Source organism: Pseudophryne corroboree, chromosome 4 (genome assembly GCF_028390025.1).
Source record: "Pseudophryne corroboree isolate aPseCor3 chromosome 4, aPseCor3.hap2, whole genome shotgun sequence".
Taxonomy (NCBI): Eukaryota; Metazoa; Chordata; class Amphibia; order Anura; family Myobatrachidae; genus Pseudophryne; species Pseudophryne corroboree.
Genome location: NC_086447.1, coordinates 687,775,752 through 687,797,549, shown reverse-complemented (window position 1 = coordinate 687,797,549; position 21,798 = coordinate 687,775,752). Strand labels below are relative to the sequence as shown.

The 21,798-nt window shown below is 39.8% G+C and overlaps 1 protein-coding gene across 3 annotated transcripts in view; it reads left to right on the top strand.

Annotated features, from left to right (window-relative positions):
- Positions 1 to 1,403: 1,403 nt before the first annotated feature.
- Positions 1,404 to 21,798, top strand: part of GRM1 (glutamate metabotropic receptor 1) — an 818,622-nt gene continuing 798,227 nt past the window's right edge. For 2 of the 3 annotated variants that reach the window (XM_063917883.1, XM_063917885.1), the window contains exons 1-2: positions 1,864 to 1,947; positions 2,794 to 3,659. In XM_063917883.1, coding sequence (XP_063773953.1) covers positions 2,951 to 3,659 — 709 coding nt within the window. In that variant the 5' untranslated portion in view covers positions 1,864 to 1,947; positions 2,794 to 2,950. Of the gene's footprint in view, positions 1,523 to 1,863; positions 1,948 to 2,793; positions 3,660 to 21,798 lie in introns of those variants that run through there. The other variant, XM_063917884.1, reaches the window with a different exon arrangement.

The window sequence follows — 21,798 nt, the reverse complement described above, 5'->3', positions numbered from 1 at the left end:
GATTAGGGATTTACATCTAATCCCCATTAATTACAAATTCCAGGTGTCACTGGTCAATAGTAGATCTAGTCCTGCTAACAGTCGTGGAGAACAACCCACTGTGCCCACAGCAGTCAAATGAACTGGTGGTTGGATTTGCTTATGTGCATGTGGGTTGCTGAATGTGTGTGGGTGATGGTGTCTGTGGGAGAGAGTTATAGGCAGAGTGAGATAAGAAAGCAAGTGCTGTGCAAATCACAGCTAACTGTGGCTATGGATGGGAGTGGACAATTATTTCCGTGCACTGTCTGGGTAAGTGTGAAGGGTCTCTTTAGCAGCACTCAGCAGGAGCGCTGTCCGTGGTTCTGAGACAGGTCGTTTTAGGATGTGCACCTATAATCCTCTTATTCACATAGCCGACCATTTATTTTCCAGTTACCTAATACAATAGCCTGCACAAGTAAGCACATTAGAAGGTGTGGGTATTAAGCTGTTTCCTTTTATTCTTGCAAGGATTCCTTTAGTAACCTTTTCTGTAAAATTGCTTGCATATTAATATATTTTTTTTTTAATAAGAGCTTATGGCTTAGCTGGTTCGATACTGTAATAGTAGCGACATGTATCTTTTGGGAGAAAAATAGCCACTTTTTGTTTTTTGAGCTACAGTAGCAAATATGTTATTTATGCTATGGGGGCATATAGTTGTAAGCTGCAATCATAAAAATATATCTAGTTTACACAATTGTGACATGTTTCGTTCCACTGAAGTTTTAATTAAAGACTTACAATAGATTCTGTATATAGCAATGTTTTTTATTTAGTAGCTGCTCAACATGCACTAGCTCTGACCTTGCCAAAAGAGCAAGATAAATAAGTTGCATTTTTTAACATAAATTGTGAAGAATGATGTAGAGCTATTTTCTACCACATCATCTCCCTAGAGCAGTGATTCTCAAACTCGGTCCTCAGGATTCCACATGGTTCACGTTTTCCATGTTACCCAGCAGCTGCACTGTGTATCACCAACTGTCACATTTTAAAAATCTACAGGTGACCTGCAAAACATGAACCGTGTGGGGTCTTGAGGACCGAGTTTGAGAACCTGTGCCATAGAGCATCGATATGACAACCTTTCATGATGAAAACTGAAGCTGACATGCAACAAAATGCAAACACTGCATTTTTTTCAGTCTATTGAATGCGGCTCTTATAATGACAGTAGTGAAATATAAAAGTGTACAGCTATATTAGAATAACAGTAACCATATACATATACTGTATGCTAAATGTAAATGCTTTTATATTACAGGCAATAGCTATACAAGTGTATGAGTATGAGATGTGAATACTGACAGTACACAGAGCAGTGACTTAACAGAGAATGTTGAACTAAACTTTCTTTTCCTTGTGGTGAAACAGTGTTGAAGAAAGAGGGCACTAGAGTACAGACAAAATACCGTGTCTGCATCTTATTGTGTCAGTGCAGTAGATTTTGTTCAGAGTAACGATTTGATCCAGGAACATTTCTGTGTCTCCCATCCAGGTAAGTCTTAACTTTAATCTTTAAGTCAATTTTGTAACTATAATGCACAAAACCATATTTACTGCAGGATTTTATCTGTTACATTGTGTTGTCACTCATTTTTCTTGTTCATTTTAAAAGCGTATATATATAGGATTAGGGATTTACATCTAATCCCCATTAATTACAAATTCCAGGTGTCACTGGTCAATAGTAGATCTAGTCCAGCTAACAGTTGTGGAGAACAACCCACTGTGCCCACAGCAGTCAAATGAACTGGTGGTTGGATTTGCTTATGTGTGTGTGGGTTGCTGAATGTGTGTGGGTGCTTGGTGTCTGTGGGAGAGAGTTATAGGCAGAGCGAGATAAGAAAGCAAGTGCTGTGCAAAACACAGCCAACTGTGGCTATGGACAGGAGTGGACCATTATTTCCATGCACTGTCTGGGTAAGTGTGAAGGGTCTCTATAGCTGCTCTCAGCAGGAGCGCTGTCCGTGGTTCTGAAACAGGTTGTAAAGGATGCGCACCTATAATCCTTTTATTCACATAGCCGATCATTTATTTTCCAATTACCTAATACAATAGCCTGTACAAGTAGGCACATTATAAGGTGTGGGTATTAAGCTGTTTCCTTTTATTCTTGCAAGGATTCCTTTAGCAACCTTTTCTGTAACATTGCTTGCATACTAATATATATTTTTTTTAATAAGAGCTTATGGCTTAGCTGGTTCGATATTGTAATAGTAGCGACATGTATCTTTTGGGAGAAAAATAGCCACTTTTTATTTTTTGAGCTACAGTAGCAAATATGTTGTTTATGCTATGGGGGCATATAGTTGTAAGCTGCAATCATAAAAAATATATCTAGTTTACACAATTGTGACATGTTTCGTTCCACTGATGTTTTAATTAAAGACTTATAACAGATTCTGTATATGGCAATGTTTTTTATTTAGTAGCTGCTCAACATGCACTAGCTCTGACCTTGCCAAAAGAGCAAGATAAATAAGTTGCATTTTTTAACATAAATTGTGAAGAATGATGTAGGGCTATTTTCTACCATATCATCTCCCTAGAGCATCGATATGACAACCTTTCATGATGAAAACTGAAGCTGACATGCAACAAAATATATATAGACAGTGTGTTTACATATACCGGACAATAGAAATGTATATGTATAACATAAGGGTAAACAACCACAGAACATATATATGTAAGAAAGTCATACATTCGTATAAGCTGAAATTATACTATTCGTTAACCATTCATTCCCCCACGTCTCTTTTACAGGTCACATGTGTCCAGAATAATATCCTTAGCTATAAACTCAATCTATTTCATTTAGGGGTGCTGTGTCAGGATTTAGAAACACTGGACTGTGTCTAGGAAAAAATACCGTGTGGACTGACACTTTCTAGACAACTCATTGAACTTTGCGTGGATCTGCATGGCGTCCTTCTGTAAGATGTTTGATCTGTTGCTGGTTGTGATGATGATGGTGACATTGGATGTCCTGTACAGAAGTGTCAGTAGGGGTACTATGCTCTCAGGTGCTTCTTCCCCACGATCAGTGGCCAGGATGGATGGAGATGTCATTATAGGAGCCCTATTCTCTGTTCACCACCAGCCACCAGCTGAGAAAGTACCAGAGAGGAAGTGTGGGGAGATCAGGGAACAATATGGCATCCAGAGAGTGGAAGCCATGTTTCACACTTTGGATCAAATCAACATGGATCAGACCTTGCTGCCTAACATTACCCTGGGGTCAGAGATACGAGACTCCTGCTGGCACTCCTCTGTCGCTCTGGAGCAGAGTATTGAATTCATACGAGATTCTCTTATTTCAATGAGAGATGACAAAGATGGGATCAGTAAGTGCTTAGATGCCACTCCAACACCTCAAGGCAGAATAAAAAAGCCCATTGCTGGTGTTATTGGACCAGGGTCAAGCTCAGTGGCTATCCAAGTCCAAAACCTACTGCAACTTTTTGACATCCCACAGATTGCCTACTCTGCAACAAGTATAGACCTTAGTGACAAAACTCTATATAAATACTTCCTGAGAGTAGTTCCTTCTGACATCCTTCAGGCCAGGGCTATGCTGGACATTGTGAAAAGATATAACTGGACTTATGTGTCAGCTGTCCATACAGAAGGTAAGACTTATTTTTTTATTATTATTATTTTATTTCTTTCATTAATTATTTATATTGTGCATTATCATTGATTGTTTATAGTAAAACATAAAAAATGGACAAGGTATTTATTAGTGCAGCAAATACTTGTAGAATGTACATTCTATACTTACTAATGCATAATCCTTGCTTTCATTATCCTGCCTGTTTATATTAACCTTGAATGATACCCAAAGTGCTATTCTATTTACTATTGGTATTGTGATTTTATTGTGGATTCAGACATGGAAGAACAATAACTGCACTTTTAAACAGCTCAAAATTAAAAGTCACCTAGTGATTTATGATGGAATCTGAGCTTTACTTTATTGAAACCCAAAGTCCCAGCATGTTTAACTACCTAATCATTTGGAGTCAGAGCCTATCTGTAATGTGTTCAGGCTAAGTGGTTCAAATGAAATGTGCTATTACTGTTAGTAATTGCTCAAGTCTTCCCGCAAGTACAGTGTTCACTGAATGAGTCCGTCTAGACATCCTTACTGTATATATGACATTGCTGCAATATGTAAATAACTAGCAATTTTAACACGTGTAAGTATATATAAAAGGATTTTGATGGTTTTTTTTAATAATACAATTTGAGATATTTACTTATTTGAGATATTTACTTATATTACTTTATGTGTAAAGTGTTAGTTGCAGTATTTCATACTTTTGTATAGTTGTTTCAAATATAATAGCTACAAGCAGAGTTTGTATCATACTGGAGCTCAACACATAGGGGGGAATGTAATAGGGTGTGAGATTCAGAAAGTGAGAGATTTTGGGAGATTTCTCCTGTTTTTTTTTTTTTTTTAAAGTGGCATTTATTTACAAGACACAATGAACCTTGTTTTGCCATGTAAATGATTGCCACTTTAAAAAAATTAGGAGAAATCTCCCCAAATCTCTCACTTTCTGAATCTCACACCCTATTACATTCCCCCCATAAAGTTATGATGCAGATATACAGCAGGAAATTCAATCCGGATTTGTTATAGAGAGCATATAAAATGTGGAAGGACTGTATTATCTTTTTATCTACTTTTTACCCCGACTATATGCAATTTTTAAAGACAGTCCATTCCTGCAAATATTTTCCTGTGGAAGAGTGATTCCTGCCCATTCACTTTCAACTTGCACACAGTATTAAGTATTCTGTGTACAGAGAGAATTAGTTTTTAAGATAAAAAGCAAGATGTGATGCAAATCTAATTGTGCAGCTGCAAGTTACATACAGTGGGCACTTGTAAGGCCTTTGAGTGTCCTGATTTTCTTAAGACAGTCCTCCGTTTTCAGTCCTGAAATCTCACTTTTTTTTTTTAAAACTACTTATGCATCCAAAATAACCAAAAAAGACATTCATGTTAGTGTTTTATTTTATTTGGCATCCATTAAGGTGGATTCTTATGACCTCAGCATATTCTAGTTCATATGATGGGTGTCCCACATTTTCAATAAAACATATGGGAACTTTATGCTCTACAGCAGTGGTCTCCAACCTTAATTGGGGTGGGAGCTACTTTCAGAAGAGAAAAACTCTGAAAGAGCTACCCCTCCCCCCAATGCGCACGTGTTCCTGCAAAAGTGGGTGTGGCCTCACAACTACAAACAATGCCCCCCTGCATAGTGCCAGATACACAAACAATGCCCCCTGCGTAGTGCCAGATACACAATGTCCCCCAGCAGTGCCAGATATACAAACAATGCCCCCCAGCAGTGCCAGATACACAATCAATGGCCCCTACCAGTGCCAGATACAGTGCCCCCACCAGTGCCAGATACGGTGCCCCCACCAGTGCCAGATACAATGCCCCCACCAGTGACAGATACAATGCCCCCACCAGTGCCAGATACAATCCCCCCTGCAGTGCCAGATACAGTACCCCCCGCAGTGCCAGATACAGTGCCCCCTCGCAGTGCCAGATACAATGCTCCCTGCAGTGCCAGATACAATGCCCCCCGCAGTGCCAGATACAATGCCCCTGCAATGCCAGAAACAGTGCACCCCGCAGTGCCAGAAACATTGCCCACCGCAGTGCCAGATACAGTGCCCCCCGCACAGTGCTCACCACTGCTGGCCTCTTCAGAAGGGGTGGAGACCGCAGCGTGCACTTCTCCTGTGATGTCCAGAGAGCGGCTGTGGTGAGGGTCTCTGGCGGCAGCGGGCATTTGAAATATGGCGTCGGTAAGTAAGCCAATCAAAGCTCGCGGTCCGGCAGCCAATCAGGTGCCGCTGCTGCCAGTCCACGAGCTCTGACTGGCTGACGGCCGGCATCATATTAAAATTTAATGGAGAAGGAATGCCGCTACCAGTGATTGCCCAAGCCTGTGCGCTCTGCGAGCTACCGAAAATGCTACGGCTAGCTACCGGTAGATCATGAGAGATGAGTTGGCAATCACTGCTCTACAGTATATGTGAGTTTCACTCTGAAGGCAGACATCACAATTCAGTACACTGTAAATTTTCTCAGTGCAATCATGCATTGAGTTGCTAGTGTAAAATAAGTTTGCTCCCTCTGTAACATGTTACTTTCTCAAAAGACACTTAGTAACATTACAACATATATTATATACAGTATATAATATGAAAGACTTAAGTTTAACACAACAAATCAGCTTGCAGTCATTTAAAAGCTAGGTTTGTCAGTATTTCTTTTCACTCTTGAACGTTGAATTGCCAATTTTGTGTTTTTTAGATTGTGTTATCATACTAGTATTTGGAATTGGAATTTATTTTAATTCTGATATCATTACAGATGTACTGTAACATATTATGTAAGGGATTGTTATTTCTGTCCATATTTGCATATGCATGTTTGAACATATCGTTACATATAACTTTATTCACTGTTCTGTAGTGTACTGCAATCAGACATTATCCATATATTTCAGGGAAATCAGATTTATAATTGGATACATTTTCTAACACTTTTTACAGTTATTCACTTACTGGGAAGTTTGCCCATGATTTTAAGTAATTTTAAAATGTATAGTTTTCTCTATAATACTTATTCAGTTCAGTGTTCTGCAACTAGTTATCTCTAGTATCTGAGTCAGTGCTATAAAGGAAAACAAACACCTGATTAGCTGACTGTAGACCAAGGATAAGCAATCTGAGATACTCCAGCTGCAGTAGAACTGCACTACCCAGCATGACTTGCCATAGTATTGTTGTTAAGACATACTAAAGCTGATGCAAACCATGCTATAATGTATAGTTTTACAGCAGCTGGAGTGTCACAGGACACCTACTCCTGCTGTAGACCAATTCCATCAGAATCTGGCTGTCCGTTCTAGTTCTGCCAGCAGAGGACCATAGTCCGAGTAATGGAATACTGTTGAATTGAAGATACTGTACAGTGAGGGTGGTAGGAGAGGTGGATTTAATATTTTAATGTTGAAAATTATTTTAAGTAGCTAATGTTATTTTCAAACATGGAGGTCAACAAGAGAAATATAGATTTACCCCTTTCTGACATAAACCCCACCTTTAACCTGGTTTGGACTCAGGACACTGAGCATGGTTTGAAGCCAGGGTTTTCTGTACTTATTCCTGGGTTATCACTCTTCACACCGGTCCCAGGTTATTCCTTGGTCATCACCCTTTACAACAGCCTTGGGTCTTCCAGTCACCCAGGTCTTCTGGTTTACGCTTGGAGATAATCTCATCTCATCTCAAAAGTACTACGGCAATTAATTTATTTTTTAGGCATGACTGGGATTATCAAGACCTGTGTCATACCTTTCACGCACAAGCCTGGGAACTGACCCTGGTTGCAAGTTCCAGGAATAACCCAGGACAGTTGTAGGGTTGCAGACCCAGGACTGTCAGCCCAGGTCAGACCCTTTCAGACCTTAGCAGGTCCCGGGTTGATGCACGTGCACTGGAAAATATCCAGGTTTCTGGCTTATGTCTTAATGGGGTATTAGAAAGCATTGGCTGTGCTTAGGGTGCTTGATCAAATCCGCATTTAGGACAGTTACATCATGGCAGCTATCAGACTAATTCTATTACATAGCTACATGGTCCAGAATGAACGGGTCACTAAAATTAACTCACAGTATTAAGACGTACAGTATGTTTAAGTCTTGTATCATTTTTCTTTTGTATTTTTCTTTTGCTGTCACAGATATTTATTTATAGGCTTAGGCTAACCAGATGTACAGGTCACTTTGTGTGACATGACATGCATTTTATCTTCATTTTATGTTAAATAAGCTAAGATATGATACATGCCACTTTGCACAAATATTACAATTTCTCTACTCACGTTTCACTAACAATATGTAGAATATCTTTTTTTTTTAAACACTATAGCACATGTATGTACAGTACCAGGGTTTATGTTGACATATAAATAATAGTTTTATAGTATGAAATCGAAGGATTCATTTTAATTATTGATTCTAAGAATAGTAACTGTTTTTCTTCAGTCCAAATTCAAACATTCCCTTTATATGAAGATATGTCACTTTTGAATTCCATTGCTTTAGCTTTTTATTTGCTAATATCTTTATCATATTTTGAAAATTTACATACATTTTTAGCTTGTCATTGTTCTAGCCATTATCAATAAACTGAGATACTAATATTTTATTTATTCACTGGAGAGTAAAGCCACAAAGTGACCATAATTGTTTTAAACACAATGGAGATTTCTAGTTAGAATTCACGTATAAAGGCTTAGCAGTTGTCACATTGGTGTTTTACCCCCGTAGGGTTCCATGTAAGATGTTTAAAATATAGGTTGCTGCAGGAATTCCAATCCCTCTGGTTACACAACTTTAGCTATGATCTCTCTGCCAGTGTATGAAAATTATATACAGTTTTATGAGCTTGTTACTAATATATAAGTAGTGTTTGATTTTGAGATACAAGGTTTCACCAGGTTGTTATAAGAAATGAAGTAAGACAAGTTCATGCTGTTTGGCTTGTACTGAAACTAAACTGAAGCAGAGTCACTGAGTTAGTGGTCAACATTGGAAATATTTATACATATATATATATATATATATATATATATATATATATATATAGTTACAGTGTTTGCAACATCCCCTTCTGGTTTAATACTCTTCATTTATCTACAAGCTACAAAGCACAGGGCTTTATTACATGTAAAACTGCTTTCAAGTTTAAAATATTACCCACAATACATTTTTGTGATTTTAACATAGGTTATAAATCTTCCCCAAAATATATTATTATCATTATTATTGTTATTATTATTATTATTATTACTACATGTTATTTAATAGCACACACATATTCTGCAGCGCTTTACAGAGAATATTTCGCCATGCTCCAGTGGAACTTACAATCTATATTCCCTACCACATGTATATGCACACACAGTCACACTAGGGTTCATTTCTTTTTTGGTCCCAAAAACCTACTAGTATATTTTTGGATTGTGGGTGGAAATCGGAGTATCCAGTGTAAACACACTCAGTCACTAGGAGAATATATAAACTCCACACAGTTAGGGCGATAGTGGGAATTGAACTATGACCTCATTGCTGTGGAGCAGTAAAGCGAACCATTACACCATAAATTTTGTTCTTTTAAGATAACATTATGGGGGGAATTCAAATGTTTAAAAAGTCGGTTGGGTGTCTGTTTTTTCCTGTCTATCAGATTTTCAAACAATTGAATATCCCCCTATTTGTTTGTTTATATATATATTTAACAACAGAATACAATATAGAACAATATGTTGCATAATAAATTATCCAGATAAGGATTGTTACATAGCACTTATATATCATTTTTAGTGGAACTGCATTCCGCAACATTTATATGCACTGTGATACAGTTCTATCTATATTAATAAAATGTATATGCCTATGATGTTCTATAAATATATTAATTAATAATGACTTTCATATTGTGCAGGTAGTGCCGGGCCTGATCATGACTGATGCTATGTAGTGTGGTCATACAATAAATCTATAGTTTGTATTTACATTTCCAGCACTTATATGTCACTGGACATGCTGGTTATTCCGGACTGATGACTGTCAAAAATGTTGTTTAATATTTTACATGAACAGAATGAAACTCACACTTCATTTTACAGTAGAGATCATGGTACATGGTACATGATACAATATATGACATAAACTATAAAGATTGAAGAAAAAAAATACATTTCTTAAAAAACAGACAAGGCTTGAACATAGAACGTGCCTCAATAACAATAGCATAAAGCACATATAGGTGATATCCTCATTTAGCATATACCAAGTAAAATCCAGCCAGTGAAGAAAGGACATCCCAGTTAGTAATCACAGAGTTTCTCAACAGGACTACCAGCCTGTTCTCCAGGTAGTGAGAGCTCTAGAGGAATAGTTTGTCTTTTTTTTTTTTTATTATTGCTTTTGTGCTTTTGAAGCTACTGTATAAACACCAAAGACACTTCACTGTGGTATATGCCAGATGAGGATATTACCTATATGTGCTTTATGCTGTTGTAATTGAGGTGCTTTGTTCAAACCTTGCCTATTTTTTAATAAATGTAATTTTTTCTTCACTCTTTATAGTTTATGTCAGATATTTTATTATATACATGAGAATATACATCTCTATTGCACTTAATTGTGAATCGCACTCATCTTTCAGAAGGGAGCACTATTGTCTACCAATCAACTTTGTTTTTCTTGATTTCATACTATAAGGGCCTAATTCAGACCTGATTGTAGATGTGCTAAATTTAGCAGATCAATGATCAGATACACAAACATGCAGGGGGGACTCCCAGCACAGGGCTAGTCCGCCCCTCAAGTCAGGCCTGATTCCCCCGCACAAGTACAAAAGCATCCCACCGTGGCGATGCTTTTGTACTTGAAGAGTAGCTCCCTGGCAGCGCAGTCTGAGGGGTACATTTACTAAGCAGTGATAAGAGCGGAGAAGTGAGCCAGTGGAGAAATTTCCCCATCAACCAATCAGCATCTCTGTATCATTTTATAGTATGCAAATTATAGATGTTACTTCAGTGCTGATTGGTTGCCATGGGCAACTTCTCCACTGGCTCACTTCTCCGCTCTTATCACTGCTTAGTAAATGTACCCCTAAATCTGCAATCTCCCTGGCAGCACAGTCTAAATCTGCACAATATTAATAATGTAACAACTTACCTATCTATGCTCTCGCCTCTCACATGATATTACTTAGCTAATACATTAGCCTGGCAGTGTGTCTGCTGTGGAAAGGGTTACATAATAATCAGTGAAGATGTATTTAAATGATACCCAAGTTATCAAGCATTATTTGCGCAGATGGGAAATTCATCCAGAATGTTGCCACTTTATCAACAGAGATGTGCAAATCAACATGATCAAAGTTAGTTTAATATGTTTAATATACTGTTTTATATCTGCAATAGAACATTGTGCATATTATAATTACATATTTGGCGAATTGCAAAATGTTTGGTAAATTGCAAAATACTCTGATATTTTGTCTTATAATTGGTCAGTTTAAAATTCAAATTGGTCTTCATTAAATATAGAACTAGTATAGGAAGAGGGTTCAAAGTACTGCAGTGTTGTGACAGAAAATAGTGGCCCTCATTCCGAGTTGATCGCTCGCTAGCTGCTTTTAGCAGCAATGCACACGCTAGGCCGCCGCCCTCTGGGAGTGTATCTTAGCTTAGCAGATGTGCGAACGAAAGGTTAGCAGAACTGCTCGTAAAAATTTTCATGCCGTTTCTGAGTAGCTCAAAACCTACTCCTGCCTTGTGATCACTTCAGTCAGTTTAGTTCCTGCTTTGATATCACAAACATACCCTGCGTTCGGCCAGCCACTCCCCAGTTTCCCCAGACACGCCTGCGTTTTTGCCTGTCACGCCTGCGTTTTTTAGCACACTTCCTGAAAACGGCCAGTTACCACCCAGAAACACCCACTTCCTGTCAATCACTCACCGATCAACAGAGCGACAGAAAAGCGTCGCTCGACCTTGTGTAAAACTGCATAGTTTTGTGTGAAAGTACTTCGCGCGTGCGTACTGCGGCCCATACGCATGCGCAGAAATGCCGCTTTTTCACCTAATCGCCATGCTGCGACCGAAAGCAGCTAGCGATCAACTCGGAATGAGGGCCAGTGTGTGATGTAACCATCTGTTTTGCTGCCGAATTAACACAACAGTCTTGTAAAATATTGAGATATTGTTGAACGTGTGACAGTAAAGTTAGCACTTTACAAACTACCTCATTGTTGGCAGTGCTTCAGAAGATGAATTGATATTTCGCAATGAATATTCGCAAAGCACATGTGTTTCTCAAATGCAACTGCTATGCTTTTTACTATTATGTTTGTTACTGGTGCCACAGTATATGAATAAATGTTAATAATGATATAATATAAATTATTATAAGGACCACTGACATAAGTACATTTCATACAATGCCAGAAACTGTTAAAAATATGTTTGCCCTATACTTGTATAATTGATCACTACAATAGGGAAAAGGAAAAAAATGAACACTTAGGAAAAATATACCATTACAGACAGTAATTGAAAGCGACATTGCAATAAATAAATAAACGAAAAGTGCCATGGCTGCCAGTTCTTCATAACGTGCCTAAGTACCACAAATGCTTTGATTACAAGTCCAATATCATTCATGTCAATGAAAATCTAGGGAATAAGAGAGGGAATGCTATGAAAGTATGCATATCTTCATGAATAAATAGTAGGATAGCAATAAAACACTTAACAAGGCTACCAATTCATATGTATTTTTCATTCATTTATTTATTTATTGAATTACCTCTGCTACAGTAGAGTGCCTACTGACCATGCCTTTATTGAGTTTTTTGTATAGCCCCTTCACCAATCTCCTTCAAATAAATTGTCTATTCACAATCGGTCAGTTTAATACTTGCCAACGGTATCCGAATGATAGATCTATACTGTCTAGGTAGACAGCAATAGGTTCACACCATAAACATGCATTAGTTTGACATGGTCAAAAGGTCGACAGAGTCAAAAGGTCGACAGATAAAAAGTACACAGTGCTTAATGTCGACAAGTAAAAAATGTTGACATGTTCTAAAGGTCAACATGATGATGGTCAACACATATATGGTCGACAAAAGTTTTTTGTTTTATTTTACATATTTTCAACTTTTGCTTGATTTACCATCCATGTGGACTATGAGTGGGAATAGTAACCTTACCTGAAATGTGGCGAGAGAAATGAGCCCATGAGGGTCTACTGTATGTTTGCAAAATTGTAGTCACATATCATGAAACATAGTAAACAAAAACTTGTGTCAACCTTTTCTGTGTCTATCTTTTACATGTTGACCTTCTGACCCTCTTGACCTAATGCTTGTCAACCATATGGGGTTGACCTATTGACTTTCTATCTAATTACTGTAGGTCATCTTTACCACACCCCTCGCCAACAGTTTTTGCTGAATTCACTTAATTTGGTTGCTGTTACAGACACTCAATTCAAGCAGGTTAGCAGAAGTCATGGGGCACTTAAAGGACTACAGCCCCATAATCGCATGCTTGTCAGCAATGTCCCCAATTGTCTACAGAATGCGACCTACATTTTACTAAACAAGGAGGGTTTGAGTCAATTTCACACACCTACTGTATGTTTGGTAATCCCCAGAGATGAACAGAGTATTTATGAATGTCTTAATCTGCCTGTGGATCTAAACTAGGACATTTTGTAAATTTGAATTTAGACAATGCATCTGCTATTTCATTTATTATTCATTCAGGCTACATCTGTGAATAGTTTTATCTCCATAATGTATAGCCATTATGCTCTTCCAAGACATGTAGCCGTACACTCATGTCCTCCTTCATATCCTTTGTCAGTCTTATGAAATTCTGTGGCCAAACCATTCTCCAAGTTGCTGCAATGATTTACCCCATAGGCATAATCCTGCACATAAAGGACCTCATTCAGATGTGATTCTTCTTGTGATTGCTGGAGCTATCTTTTGCTGTTCACAATTGCAACTAAGGGGGTAATTCCAAGTTGATCGCAGCAGGAAATGTTTTAGCAGTTGGGCAAAACCATGTGCACTGCAGGGGAGGCAGATATAACATGTGCAGAGAGAGATAGATTTGGGTGTGGTGAGTTCAAGCTGCAATCTAAATTGCAGTGTAAAAATAAAGCAGCCAGTATTTACCCTGCACAGAAACAAAATAACCCACCCAAATCTAACTCTCTCTGCAGATGTTATATCTGCCCCCCCTGCAGTGCACATGGTTTTGCCCAACTGCTAAAAAATTTCCTGCTGCGAGCAATTTGGAATTACCCCCTAAATGCTAATATGGGCAGAAGCTAACCTGAACATAGGGGCACACATTGTGACTGAAACATTGGTACGATCATTGCATATCGAGTCATCACGCAGATTCTGAGTGCACCTGAAGACATGCAGGCTACCACCCCAAACTCTATTTTCTTATCATTTTCTTTGCGACTAGTCCCTCATTGCGACTGCAGCTGAGATGCATGCACAGTGTGAAAACATCAATCGACTTGTGTACAATAGCCACTTTGCAACCACTTCTGAATTAGGCACAAAGAACAGGTGTCCTAACATAGACTTGTAATAACATAGACTTCTTTACCAAATGAAGGGATTGAATAAGACTCTAGCTTGTGCTCCATTAAACAAAATAGATGTTGTACTCTCAATTTCTATACCTAAAAATAGTACAGTGCTAGAGTCAGCTGATCCCAAATTGGCTTGTGATTGTCAGCTGATAGCAGATAAGATGATGGACCCATACACTGATGACATGAGAGAAGAACAAAGAGAAATGACAACCACCCACCTAATTGATAACACAGTAGACTCAGGGATGTGTTCGGAGGTCCGCAGAAACCCCAAGGCTAAGAAAGCGGCAGAGTCATGTGAGGTAATGGGGCTTGGAGGTACGATGTGTGACACTGTTCATATAACTTGTGATAGTATACAGCCCATACGAAGGTGTCTCTCTACAAAGTAAAGCCCCGCAGACTTGCAACCTAGTAAATAAGCACAAGCAGGATGTAAGAGAAGCAAATGAAAGGCTGTATCTACTACATCCTTGGGCATTAATGCTCTTGGCCATTGTTCGGCTCTTTTTACTGCATAAATCAGTGGCATAGTTGATTGACCACCACTCTAAGGTGGTGAATTAACGTAAGTGCCCCCTAGCTCTGTCATTGTAACTCCTCTTAAAGGCAAGATTCTCAAATCACATATTGGTGGGCCATTAAAAATGTTCTCCCTAAAGCAACCAGTTTGCAAGTTCCCTTGCACCACTTCTCTGGCTCGAATTGATTGCATGCTCCTCTCTGATTCTCAGGTGCTTTTAGTTTCCCAACCAGATACATGAATCACTGAGTGGAACCTTCTCTCAGCTTTTGTTCAAGCCATGGCACCATATTTTCAACTCATAGTGGTGTTTTGCCCTTCACTGTTTATACCTCTGGCCTGCCCTTATCTCTCTGCTCTGTCTTATTTTTACTTAAACATCTGCTGGATGGATAAACAGCTCTACAGTCTGAGGACTCATGCCAGAAACAACACTCAGCCTCTGTTATTATCCCATGTATGTCTAAAGCATTTCCTGTGCCCGCTTGAGGACCACTTCCTTAAGACTTCAATAGATGTATAACAGCTGTCACACAGTATGGGGTAAATGTAATGGCCTGCTAATGCATGCATTGGCGATATCCTGACAAGTCTAACCAATGTTTTAAAGAAGCAATCATTTAAAAGGCAAAACCAGTTGAAGTTTGCAAGCAATTACATTTCCCCTTATATGTATTAAAAATAGCATCCGCCTTCTTACCACCAAGTGGCTTTGGTGATTTACCACCCGTTTCCAGTGTGTAAACCTTCCAGATATATAATTCTATAGCTGCATTTCTATAGTTAAATAGTTACATCACTGATGGTTTCCATCAAGGGTAGACTCTAGCCACTGCAGTAGCACAGCATTATAAAACACTGTAAGAATCTATGAATGCAGGGAACCAATTCTAATGATCAGCGCCGTAACTACCTTTGTGTCAGGTGTGCCTAGCACACAGCGCAGTTGCCCTGAGGGCGCACGGCCAGCGGCTTGTAATGAGTCAAATTGACTCATTGCAAGCCGCGTGTTCTGTGCCGTGCGCCGCGCTGGAGGAGAGCAGCAGCGCTGGAGGCAGGGAAGGAGGAGGAGGGAGGGGGACTGGAACCGCAGCAGCGCTATGTCATTGGTAGTAGCGCCGCTGTAGCAGTCCCCTCTCCTTCCGTATTGGCTGCCCGGCGCTGCTGTGAATGGGGGTGGGTGGGGCAATGCCATTTCTTGCACACAGTGATAAAATGCCTAGTTACGGCACTGCTAATGATGCTCTCATCTACTTACCAAACAGTGTAAGCAATGGTGTCTCTATAATGGGTGCAGGGTGTGCCTACACAGCATACCCTGAACTTGTATATTGGGCCTAATTCAGAAATGATCGCAGCAGCAAAATTTTTTCTCTAATAGGCAAAACCATGTGCACTGTAGGTGGGGCAGATGTAACATGTGCAGAGAGAGTTTGCACAACTTGAAGTTAAATTTGTGACTATATACCAAAAATAAAATATGACCAAAAATGCTGCATTTATATAATTTAGTCTGTAGAGGGGTTTATTACATTTCTTACATTTGTGTAGCATGATCAGCTGGATGTGTATTAATAATTAACACCAGTGGTTCTCAAACTGTGTGCTGTGGCCCCTGGGGTGCCTTGGGACACTTGCAGGGATGCCTTGGATTGGTGGTCTAGGACCAATTACAATTATTTATGGTCAATGTAATAGGAAAAACCAGTGCTGGTGGTTGCGAATCATAAGATTTGTGGACAAACAGAAGCAAATCTTGTTCCTTACCACACAATTTAACCTATAAATGACATATAAACACAATTAATATTTAATTTTATATTTCTTTCTAAATTTCTCAATAAGACACTTTTGGCGTAGGGGTGCCGTGAAAAATTTCTGATACTGATTCTGATTCTGATAGGGCGCTGTGATTCAAAAGAAGTTTAGACACCACCGGTATAGGCTGTAAGTGCACGAGTCTAAAAACAAAAGTTCTGTATCAAGCGTATTAATCTCATATAAATAACTTAAATGTTTATGAAAAGGTTGAACATCCCAAAATAAATCTGGGTTAAGTATGATATCCCGGCTGACGAAATCCCGCCACCCATAATACCGACAGCAAGCGCAGTGAGTCCCCTCGTGGGCATGCTGGACTTGCAACGCTTCGGGCCCAGTGGCAAGTGGTTCTTTTCTCCCTTAGGTGGTGGTGTGGACCCTACAGCCGAGTGGGAATACCAGGGGGCGGTTGGCATTTTACCGGCTGTCGGGATTCATGTGTCAGGATCCTGAACGCAGGGATCCCAACAGTCGGTTATTGTCTACATTCCAATAAATATACATACACTAGGTGATTCATGGATGCGATGTGGGTGGGGTAGCGTTGGAGGGGGTGGGGGAAGGGTCGGTGCAAGGCTCTCGTGGATGTGGGAGGGGTTCTGGAAGCATTGTGTGTGGGTAAAGGGTGGGTGTGCTGCGGGTGGTGCTGGGGGTCCGGTAGTGGCGGGTGAGGGGCTGGGGTTTATTGGGTGGGGGAGGTGTAGGTGTAGGGGGTGCAGTGGATGGTTGAGGGGGTCCGTAGGTGGTGTAGGGGCAGCTGTGGGTTTGCTGTTGGTGGGATGGAGGTACTGTAGGTATCTCCTATATATTAGGACAGATCTGTGACTTTGTGACTCATTGCTAAAGCTGGGTGGAGTCACAACGCTGGGCGGAGTCAAGTTACAGATCTGGCCAAATATATAGGAGAAGCATAGGAGAAAATAGGAGAACACACTGGCCAAATATATAGGAGAGAATAGGAGAACACACTGGCCAAATATATAGGAGAGAATAGGAGAACACACTGGCCAAATATATAGGAGAGAATAGGAGAACACACTGGCCAAAAATATAGGAGAGAATAGGAGAACACACTGGCCAAATATATAGGAGAGAATAGGAGAACACACTGGCCAAATATATAGGAGAGAATAGGAGTACACACTGGCCAAATATATAGGAGAGAATAGGAGTACACACTGGCCAAATATATAGGAGAGAATAGGAGAACACACTGGCCAAATATATAGGAGAGAATAGGAGAACACACTGGCCAAATATATAGGAGAGAATAGGAGTACACACTGGCCAAATATATAGGAGAGAATAGGAGAACACATAACAGTACATTGTGATAACAGTACATACATAGTGAGCGCAGGAAAGGCAGCAGCAGCATGTTATCGCGACATACAAGCACCGCCTCCAGGCGCCAGCCATTGGAGACATGCTGAAAGGTGCACTGTGATTGGCCACCCGTGGGTGTGATGGGATGTAGCTACTGCTGCTGCCCCTGTGGTACAGAGCATCCCCAACTCCCTACATATAGTGGGGATGCGGGGTGAGGGCGGGTACGAAGCAGGGCTCACTGCCAGGGGAAGGAGCGCACAGGCATCTTACTGCACTCTCCGGCGCCTGGCATTGTAGTGTCCGCCAGCGTCTCCCTGTGTGAGCGGGGACCCAGGTGCTTGTTGCATTGGCGGCCAATCACAGCGCACTCCTCAGCCATGTGCCCAATAGCTGGCGGCTGGGGGCGGTGCTTGTATGGAGCTTTAACATGTGTCCAATAGCTGGCGGCTGGGGGTGGTGCTTGTACGGAGCTTTAACATGTGTCCAATAGCTGGCGGTTGGGGGTGGTGCTTATACGGAGCTTTAACCTGCTGCTGCTGCTGTCTCTCCTGCGCTCAATATGTATGTACTGTTATCACCATGTACTGTTAAATGTTCTCCTATTTTCTCCTATATATTTGGCCAGTGTGTTTTCCTATTCTCTCCTATATATTTGGGCAGATCTGTGACTTGACTCCGCCCAGTGTTGTGACTCCGCCCAGCATTAGCAAATGAGTCACAAAGTCACAGATCTGGGCAAATATATAGGAGATAATGCAACCGGTAGGAGAAAGAACTGAGATTTCTAAGCACACATTCTCCCACCTCATTTTAAGATGCCTGTCTCTTCTTGCTGCCCTCTGGTCTTTCTGATCCGATGCACTCAAACCTACACATAAAGCAGACTTGGTAGGAGCAGCTGCTGCCACTGGACATGAACAGCAGCTCTGTTCCATCTCTAGTAAAATCATATTAAAAACTACTTCTGTTGTGGTCATGATTTGACCTAGTGACTTGGGGAAGAAAAGGTTTTGGACAACTGAAACCCCTTCTGCATTTAGGGGCAAGTTAGCCATCCCAACTTTTTTATGTGTACATGAAAGAATAATTCCTAGCTTTAAGTGCATTGGAAACAGTTTTATGAAAGTGAAGGTGTAAATGATTATTATGTACTGTAGATATTGACATTATGTGCAATATCTCAAAAATTGTACAGGGCCAGATGCATCATTGCTTGGAAAGTGATAAAATGGAGAGTGAAAAAGTACCAGCCAATCAGCTCCTAACCTCCATTTTTCAAACACAGCCTGTGATATGACAGTTAGGGCCTGATTGGCTGGTACTTTTTCACTCTCTGTTTTATCACTTTCCAAGCGATGATGTATCTAGCCCAGTGAACTGTGTCTGTAAATGATGTAAGTGATGTATTCCATTTTACAGTACATAATGTATTGGTGTTTATGTAGGAAACTCTAGTGAGTGTGATATAAGGGATACTGCAATATGACATATTACTGTACTTATATAATTATGTGTAGGTGTAGCAAAGAAGATTGCATGTGCACCATCAGATCACTAACCCCAGCATGCATCGCTTTCCCCTGCAGGATACTTAAAGACATTTTGACAGTTTACTTTAGAATGATATGAAACGTGTTTGCAGCTGGTTCCCTTTCTCAGCATGCATGCTCAACATCCTGTGAAAATAGGAACTTATAATATATTTATTATTATCAGACTGTTGTTAAAACTTCCCTCAGCTGTATTTTCTTAATCTCTACATGAATTATGCATCAAAAGCTACTGGTTTGATCTTTATACACTTGTTTAAACATGTGTATGATCCCTGGGATTGTATATTTAGAATAAGAAATATTTAAAGTCAAACTCAATTTTATACATCAAATAAGGGATATTCACTAGCTCTGGTTTTCCCTCCATCTTTTGCAGAGAATGGAAGTTAAAACTTGTGAGGTTAAACAGTAGTAACCAATTTTAGTGAAAGGTGCAATCCTGTGTGCTGTACCAATGTACATGAAACTTTAGATTGTCAACCCTTTATAAATTATTGATATCACTGAAGTACTGGGCCAGTCACCATTTTATTCAGTATTCTTGGAATATTACTAGGATTTTGAAATATACCTTCTAAACAGAAAGACATGTAACAATGAAATTAGTGGTTTTCTGTTATTTATAGACTATGTTAAGGATTTACGGGGCGATGTATCAAACCTTGGAGAGAGAAAAAGTGGAGAGAGATGAAGTACCAACCAATCAGCTCCTAACTGTCATTTTACAGACTGTGTTTGAAAAATGACAGGCGCTGATTGGTACTTTACCTTTGCCCAGTTTATCTCTCTCCAAGGATTGATACATCTTCCCTGTAGTTTGATGTAAATGGAAAGGGGGGCGAGGGATGAGAAAAGCAAAGAGAATAGCCCAAATGGAGAGTGTGGTTGATACCATAACTGCCTACTCTCCCGGTATGACAACCCAGAAAAGTAGCGCCCTGTGCTAAATTGCGTCATCGTGCCCCCCCCCCCCCCCCCGCTGTACAATGCCGGTAATGCTGGCATTGTATAGCAGGGGGCAGAGCCACGATGATGCAATCGAGTCTCCACGCCCCCGGATTGCCCCCTTTTCAGGAGTAATGCCCCATTTTTAGGAGCAACACCACCTGTTGAGACAACCTGGCTGCTCCTGGGAAAGTCGGCATGTATGGTTCACACTGCCTACTCTCCTGGAAATGGCGCAGGACTCCCAATTTTTTGGGGGTGATCACATTGTTGCCTGCTTTCATTATTGCTATAAACTAGTGTCCCTTTGTACTAGCCATGCCATTGGTCACACTGGGTTCAAGTCTTTTTTAATACAGTATCCACAAATAAAAACAAACATTATATACTAACCTAGATTGTAGGTTCAGCATTAATTAGTAGCCACCAGATTTGGGCATATGTACTATATTGGGCTGCATTTGTATAAATGCCATCACATGGAAATCTGCTTCTGATGAAAGCCATCACCCCCGGCTCACCATTATGTAGTATTTACTGTGATGTGCTCAACTTTGGACACTACAGGATCTACCAGAATACACTGATCTTTATATTTTTGCCATTAGATTGTGATAATCTGTGTATAATAATGACCATTATTTGGTCTGTGCAGTGTTTTTTTGTTCTATGAAAGAACATACCTGTACTCAGAAAGTCATCTAAGTTGATACAAGCAACGTCTATTCACTGGATAAGTGTTCAGATGCCTATTTTATACATTTCTGAGATTATTTAATTGATTTCTTTCTTCTTCCAGAACTAGTTATTAGAATGAAAACTAATGCCATAATAAGGTGCCAGTACTATGTGCTGCTTAGAACCATCAGAAAAAAGCTCTGGTCTTCTCTGCTTTACAGATTAGTCATTCATTTGATTGCAGTTTACTGTGTAAAGGGAATGTGCATTGGTAAGTAAGGGGCATAGAGTTTAGTTATGCTGTTGCCTCACTGTAATTTTTTTTAAAGTATTGTGCTTTGATAAATAACATTTTATTTATCAACCTGCGATATATAATATTTTGTTGCTATAACCAAAATAAGTTTTTATGCAAATTGCGTATACTGGCGTTATTTGTAGTTGTGTTTTATTTTGCCTGCAGCTGGGAATGACGTGCCACTATCTCTGCAGCTGTCAGGAAATAAGTGTGTTCTTGTCTGGACAGCAAATAAATTGTAGTTATTTGAAGAAACATGGGAAAATGTTGTTTGTTTACTAAGTAAGCAAACAGTGTTATATGTTCAATTATTATTTTTGATTTTCCTTCAACCTGTCTTATCCTGTAGCTATTTTTTCTTATAACATATTCAGATAC